Source organism: Microplitis mediator, chromosome 3 (genome assembly GCF_029852145.1).
Source record: "Microplitis mediator isolate UGA2020A chromosome 3, iyMicMedi2.1, whole genome shotgun sequence".
Taxonomy (NCBI): Eukaryota; Metazoa; Arthropoda; class Insecta; order Hymenoptera; family Braconidae; genus Microplitis; species Microplitis mediator.
In genome coordinates this window covers 23,355,428-23,362,800 of record NC_079971.1, presented here as the reverse complement: position 1 = coordinate 23,362,800, position 7,373 = coordinate 23,355,428, and the positions used below count along the sequence as shown (strand labels likewise).

At 30.8% G+C, this 7,373-nt stretch overlaps 1 protein-coding gene across 2 annotated transcripts; it reads right to left on the bottom strand.

Moving 5' to 3' along the window:
• Positions 1–1,363: 1,363 nt before the first annotated feature.
• Positions 1,364–7,233, bottom strand: LOC130666086 (potassium/sodium hyperpolarization-activated cyclic nucleotide-gated channel 1-like). Of its 2 annotated transcripts, none has more exons than XM_057466748.1 (8): positions 6,795–7,233; positions 6,500–6,724; positions 6,232–6,424; positions 4,581–4,917; positions 4,314–4,505; positions 2,750–2,851; positions 2,544–2,665; positions 1,364–2,482 (listed from the first exon to the last, which is right to left on the bottom strand). In XM_057466748.1, exons 1-8 carry the CDS (start codon positions 7,064–7,066, stop codon positions 2,165–2,167), a joined length of 1,761 nt encoding a protein of 586 aa, XP_057322731.1. In that variant the 5' UTR covers positions 7,067–7,233; the 3' UTR covers positions 1,364–2,164. The 2 variants fall into 2 exon arrangements, with proteins under 2 accessions (XP_057322731.1, XP_057322732.1); XM_057466749.1 differs by having other exon boundaries at positions 6,500–6,708; positions 6,795–6,886.
• Positions 7,234–7,373: the final 140 nt, after the last annotated feature.

Here is a 7,373-nt window from a genome sequence, read left to right as displayed (position 1 = left end):
CATTACAGTATGATCATATGTGACCAGATATGAGTTAAGTGCAATCATATGTGACCAAATATGAATTCTAGCACAATCATATACGAATTCAAGCCCGATCGTATGTGACCAGGCATGCATTTCATTATGGTCATATATAATCAGGTACGAGTTTAATTAAGTCGCGCATGACCAGGTATAAATTTTAATATGGTCATATGTGACCGATATACACTTCATTATGATCATATATGACCAGATATGAGTTAAGTGCCATCATATGTGACCAAGTATGAATTCCGGCACAATCATATATAAATTCAAGCCCGATCGTATGTGACCAGGCATGCATTTCATTATGATCATATATAATCAGGTACGAGTTTAATTAAGTCGCGCATGACCAGGTATAAATTTTAATATGGTCATATGTGACCGATATACACTTCATTATGATCATATATGACCAGGTATGAGTTAAGTGCAATCATATGTGACCAATTATGAATTCCGGCACAATCATATACAAATTCAAGCCCGATCGTATGTGACCAGGCATGCATTTCATTATGGTCATATATAATCAGGTACGAGTTTAATTAAGTCGCGCATGACCAGGTATAAATTTTAATATGGTCATATGTGACCGATATACACTTCATTATGATCATATATGACCAGGTATGAGTTAAGTGCAATCATATGTGGCCAATTATGAACTCCAGCACAATCATATACGAATTCAAGCCCGATCGTATGTGACCGGTCATACATTCCATTATGGTCATACATGTTCAGGTATGAGTTTGAGTCGAGTCACGCGTGACCAGGTATACATTCTAGCATGGTCATCTGTAACCTATATACACTTCATTATGACCATATATGATCAGATATGAGTTTAAATATGACCATATATGACCAGGTATGAGTTTAAGTATAATCATATGTGACCATGTGTGAATTCAATTTCGTTCATATGTGACCAAATATAAATTTCAATACGGCCATATATGAATGTATTTTACTTATTTCCGTGCCCACGGATGGCAGAGAATTGATTTTGAGCCCATTGATCCCAAAAAAAAGTTGGTGCTGGGTCTGCCTTTAAGTTCAGTTGTAGGTGACCAGGTATGAATTCAACTACGGTCATATGTGACCAGGCATGGATTCCAGTATGGTCATATATGAATTTAAATATAATCACTAGGGTGGTCGTTAAAAATTAAATTTTCTCAGGCGCCCCATAAAAAGCTTCTTTTTAGTAAAAAAATACGCGGGGAATTTGGTTTTTTCTATTTAGGTGAAAAGAACACGTGCCGCAGGACGATCAAAGTTCATTTTTCGATACAATCGAGGTTTTTTTTTAAATATCTCATGAAATATGCAGATTAAAGGGAAAAATCATAGGAACAATTTTGTAGGAAATTAAATTCTTGACAAAAAAGGTCATGTTCATTTTTTTTATAAAATGTGTATTTAGAAAGATATTTTAAAAACACTTTTTTAGATCTTACCAATTGAGCATTTTAAGGATTACGAATGTTTAAAATAACATTTTTTGTTAAATATAGACAACTTCGTAGCTCGTAACATATCAATTATTAATGCTTGTTGTAGGTTCTATATACTTAGAAAAATGTTATTTTCAAAATTTGTAATCCTCAAAACGCTCAATTCATCAGATCTAAAAAAAAGTTTTTTTAAAATATCTTCATAAATACACATTTTATAAAAAAAATGAACATGACCTTTTTTGTCAAGAATTTAATTTTCTACAAAATTGTTCCTATGATTTTTTCCTTTAATCTGCATATTTCATGAGATATTTAAAAAAAAACCTCGATTGTATCGAAAAATGAACTTTGATCGTCCTGCGGCACGTGTTCTTTTCACCTAAATAGAAAAAACCAAATTCCCCGCGTATTTTTTTACTAAAAAGAAGCTTTTTATGGGGCGCCTGAGAAAATTCAATTTTTAACGACCACCCTAATAATCACATGTGATCATATCTGACCAGATATCGAGTACAATCATACGTGATCAGTTGTAGAGTCTAGTATGATCATATGTGATCATATATGATCAGGTATATAATCTATATGGATGCAAAATATAGAAAATTTTTTTAATTTCTGTATCAAAACGTGATAAATTTTCACATATGAAAATTTTGAATAAATAATTAAGAAGAATCAATCATCAAATCATCTGTTCTCATAAGAAATCTACGAAGTTCTGAACTACGTCTCTTCCGCATTCTAATTTCTTCTGTGGACAATTTGTTCAGACGTTCAATTTCTACTGTCCTGTCATCAGCTATTTCAGATAATTTCTTGTACAACTCAGAGGTGGGTAGAATCAAACGATTGAAATGCCGACGATGTAGACGCAGAAGCTCACAGGTTTCAACGGCAACCGCCGAAACTTCCCGACGACTATTCTGGGGATTTATCAAACATCTTTCTCCAAAATGATCACCGTCCTCCAAATGGTAATGAAGCTAATAATTAAATTATCAGTTAATAACAATTAAGTTGTATTAAAATCATAAGTTAATTTACTTCTTTGCCCATCGAATTGATAATCGCAACAGTTCCACTGGCTATTAAATACATACAGTCCCCTTCTGTGTTATATTTATAGATAACCTCATCTTTTAAATAAATTATCGGCTTCATAACAACTAATTTCAATTCATCAATCAACCAATTAATTAATTTACAGAAATGTATAATTTATTTACACCTTATTAATACTAATTACTTACTCATAATATTTGAAATTAAGCTTTTAGATAAATTATTAAATATTTTTGCAGATTCAAGTAATCCGTTATTTGAACGTATATATATTTCTTGTTTCAAATGATCTATAAAATTAAATTTATTGAACACTCAACTTGAATATTTCATACGACTCAGGAAAAAATTACCATCTATGAGTCATGCAAAGTCATGTAAAGACATACCTGATCATACACGACAATGCATGATTTATGTAAAGTTATGCCTGATCATGAATGATTTATGCATATACATGCCTGATTATACATAACTATGCACGATTCATGCAAATTCATGCCTGGTCATGCACGGCCACGCATAATCAATGTAAAGTTATGCCTGATCATAAATAATTCGTGCAAATTCATGCCTGAGCATACGTGATGTTTAGAAAGTCATGCCTGATCACACATAATTCACATAAATTAGTGCCTGATCATAGCTAATCACGCGCAATTTACATAAATTTATGTCAGATCATGCATGGCCACGCATGAATTATGTTAAGTCATGCCTGATCATACACAATGTATGTAAAGACATGTCTGATCATACAGGATGTATGTAAAGTCATGCCTGATCACACAGAGTTTACATAAAGTAGTGCCTGATCACACATGATTTATGTTAAGTCATGCCTGATCATAGATGAGCATAGGTAATTTACATAAAGTTGTGTCAGATCATACATGACCATGCATGAATTGTGTCAAGTCATGCCTGATCACACAGAGTTTACATAAAGTAGTGCCTGATCATACATGATTTATGTTAAGTCATGCCTGATCATAGGTGAGCATGAGTAATTTACGTAAAGTTGTGTCAGATCATACGTGATCATGCATGAATTATGTCAAGTCATGCCTGATGATCACACATGATGTCTGTAAATTCATGCCTGATCATACACGATATATGTAAAGTCATACCTGATCACACATGATTTATGTTAAGTCATGCCTGATCATACTTGCCCATTCATTCTTCATGTAAATGCATTATACATGACCATGCATGATTTTGCATGCGCATTCCATGCGTGATTTAGCAGCATCTATTAACAAATGCACAAAAAATAAGACATTTTCGGTCTGAAGGTGGCAGTACTTGATTCGAAAATGTACTGAAGCGTGCGCAAAGTAAATAAAACAGTGCGCAGGCGTATTTTTAAGACTAACTAAATTTTTTGCCTCCTTCTTTTTTAATTCTACACTGGTATGACCTCCAGAATGTAGTAAAGTAATTTCGGGAATGAATTAAAAAATAAATAAATTTAAATTTGAAAAATCTCGCGCGAAAAACAAATTTTTTGCGCATCTTACTGCGGATGCAAATTGAATAATAGAATTTCGGAAGATCGCTATTCTATTAATGGAGATAAAACTTTTCGAGTTGCATTGACCTAGTTTTACTCAGTACTCATGATTTTAAATATTTAAAAGCATCAATTGGAGCAATTAAAAGCAATTAGCCTTTGAAATAAAAGTTTTAGAGCGACTAGACGTCATATATATTTGCGCGTAAATAAGAAAATAAAAATCAATTTACTTGGCAATGAAGAAATAATAGTATTTTCCTTGAAATAATATCCTTGGAAACGATATTGATTGTACAAATAAAATTTATTACCCAGTTCTTGCGGTATATTATTTTTATATATATACTCTTTGACTTGACGTTTAATATCTTGATACTTTAATTTTGGTTCTGATGATGATTCAATTAATTGTAATACAACCACTATATATAAATATATATATTCAATTATATTTAATTATTATCAATTGAATTGGCCCATTAATTTCTATTTATTACCAATTAAATAGACAGTGTACCCCGAGCCAAATAACAATAAAATACAACGGATCAATTTATCAGCAGGTGATATTTTTTGTAGCTCAATAAAACTTGATCCTATTAAATTACTTATACCCATATGTAAGCTAATTATGTAAATTATCCATGTACTGTCATTCTGATATAATCCACTTTGAATTGCGTATACATTTGAGCTTTTGATTGTTTGTAAAGGTGTTGCGTGAATAACAATAAAGGGAAATGCCCAAGTCAAACAAGCGCTCCAGTGAAATATTAAAATTGTTAGTATCGATAGCCATATGCTTATATCTGATACATTTGAAAATCCACACGCCTTTAATTCGTTTTTATAAAAAATTGAGAGAAAAATAAATAAATTTGAAAAAAAAGTCATATATGATCATATATGACTATTAATATCTGATCGAATATAAAAATTTTCTATCAGAAATTCTCTTGTATGATCATATATGACCATATCTGATCATATATGCTCGTATATGTTCGTGAAGACGAGTATATGATATGTGATTGAGTTTAAATTAATATCTGATTACATATGAACGCTCATATCTGATCAAACATAAAAAGTAACTGATCATATATCTCTTATCTGAGCATATATACTTATATATGATCAGTAGGGACAAGGTTTTTGCCTTATTTTTGAAATGAGTAGTTCAAATTTTTGATATTACGGCGAAAATATTGGTCTTATTAAAAAAGTTTCCGAACAAAAGTTGTAGGACATTTAATTTTCTAAAAAAAATATCTCCTATGATTTTTTTATGCGATCAATATTTTCACCGTAATTTAAAAATAAAGATTCATAATGAATGATTCAAAATTTTGGGAACTATAAAAATTCATTTTGAAATTACGGCTTTCTTATTAGTCCTAAAAAAAAATTACAAGAGACATTTTTTTTAGAAAATTAAATTTCCTACAACTTTTGTTTGAAAAATTTTTTAATAAGACCAATATTTTACCCGTAATATAAAAAATTTCACACCACTAATTATTAATTATTTTTAAATTAACGCAAAAATCCTGGCCCTAATGATCAAGTTTTAATTCATATATGATCGTATATAAACATATGTCTAATCAGATGAAAAAATGGTGATCATATATGGCCATACCTGATCATATATGAGCATACCCTTATCATATATGATCATACCTTTATCATATATGATCATACCTTTATCATATATGATCATACGTGACATATATGATCATAAATTATCATATATGAGCATAATCGATCATATATGACCATTCCTGATCACACATGACCACTCATGATCATTCCTAACCGTATATGATCATACCTTTATCATATATCATCATACCCGATCATATATGACCATTTTTAACCACACATAATCATACATGAGCATTTTTGATGACATTAAGCAATATCTGAGTATATATGGTCATACTTGGTTATATATGGCTATACCTGGTCATATCTGATCAGATATGATGAAGTTTTAATTCATATGACTACTAATATATGATCAGATATGGTCATATTGATCAGATATTGTCACATATGATCAGATATTGCTTTTTAAGATCAGGATTAGTCATACAAGAACCAATAGAAGATTTTTTCCCAAAAATATAATAAATAAAATCATACAGCATTTATTTGTTTGACGTAATAACGTAAGGTAGTAAGCCTGCATAGTTTCAATAAAGGAAGAAGCTCTCCAATAAAAGCCAGAAAATTACGCTGATAGTTTCTCTTCAATGTTATCAAATCATCTTCAAAAAACCACGTATACGGTATAGAAGAAATTACGTCTATCAGAAAAAAACTCTGGGCATAATGTCTGCAATAATTATCATATATTTTTTAGCGACTCACTAAAAATAATTAACCAGTCGCTTTAAAAAAATCCGTTTACCTGGCAATCAAACCCGGATCAATAACAACTCCATTGTCTTCGTTAGAAACGTATCCCGTAAAAAATCTAACTATGATATCAAATGTACATATTGTATATACAGGATAAATATAATAGACTTGATTATATAATGGCCTATCACAGACACGAAAAAACGCTTTTATGTATGGGACAGTGATGAAAAAATACATCAGGACGATAGTCATTACCTTGTCCCAAAAAAATCTTCATTAATGACAACAATTTTATCAATTAATAAATTAATAAATTAATTATTTTTAAAAATATTTCCTACCCAAGTCGACTGTACGGATGCAAAATCCACCAGTAGCTCGAATTATTGTGCCGCTTTTTTTCAAAAGCGACCGCCGCCCGACTTCGCAGATGATATTTCGTGTACGGATGTCTGTCCGACACGATTATTAATTTCTGCAGCTTACGTTTAAGTCGCGCAATTAATTTAGCGTTAGGCGGCAACCGCTTCAATTGGCTCCACGATGTTTGCCCCTTCAATTCACAAACATGACGTTCAATATTTTTTTTTCTCCACCGCTCGTAAATTTCCATCGATTAAAGGATAAATAAATTGTACAGCAATTATTTAAATAACAATTTTATTTTTAATATAATAAATAAAACAATTTTTAAATTTAAATACTTAAGCTTGTGCTTTTAAATATCAGTTTCTATAAGGCACATATTTATTTATTATTCATTTGTTTATTATTATTATTATATATAAATATATATCTATATATGTTTTGAAAAAAACAAGGCCATCAAGTGATAGTCTTATATTCTCTATTCTTTAAAAAATCATAAATTAAAATGCAAAACGGAAATAAATGTATCGCGTTACAGGTGCGGCTCAAAA

Excerpts from the sequence above, each read along its gene's own strand:
- LOC130666086 (XM_057466748.1), bottom strand. The coding sequence starts at position 7,066 with ATGGAAATTTACGAGCGGTGGAGAAAAAAAAATATTGAACGTCATGTT. Across the intron at positions 2,852-4,313 it reads TATTATTTCTTCATTGCCAA|ATCATTTGAAACAAGAAATA; the intron begins GTAAATTGATTT and ends TTAATTTTATAG. Across the intron at positions 2,483-2,543 it reads TCAATTCGATGGGCAAAGAA|CTTCATTACCATTTGGAGGA; the intron begins GTAAATTAACTT and ends TTTAATTATTAG.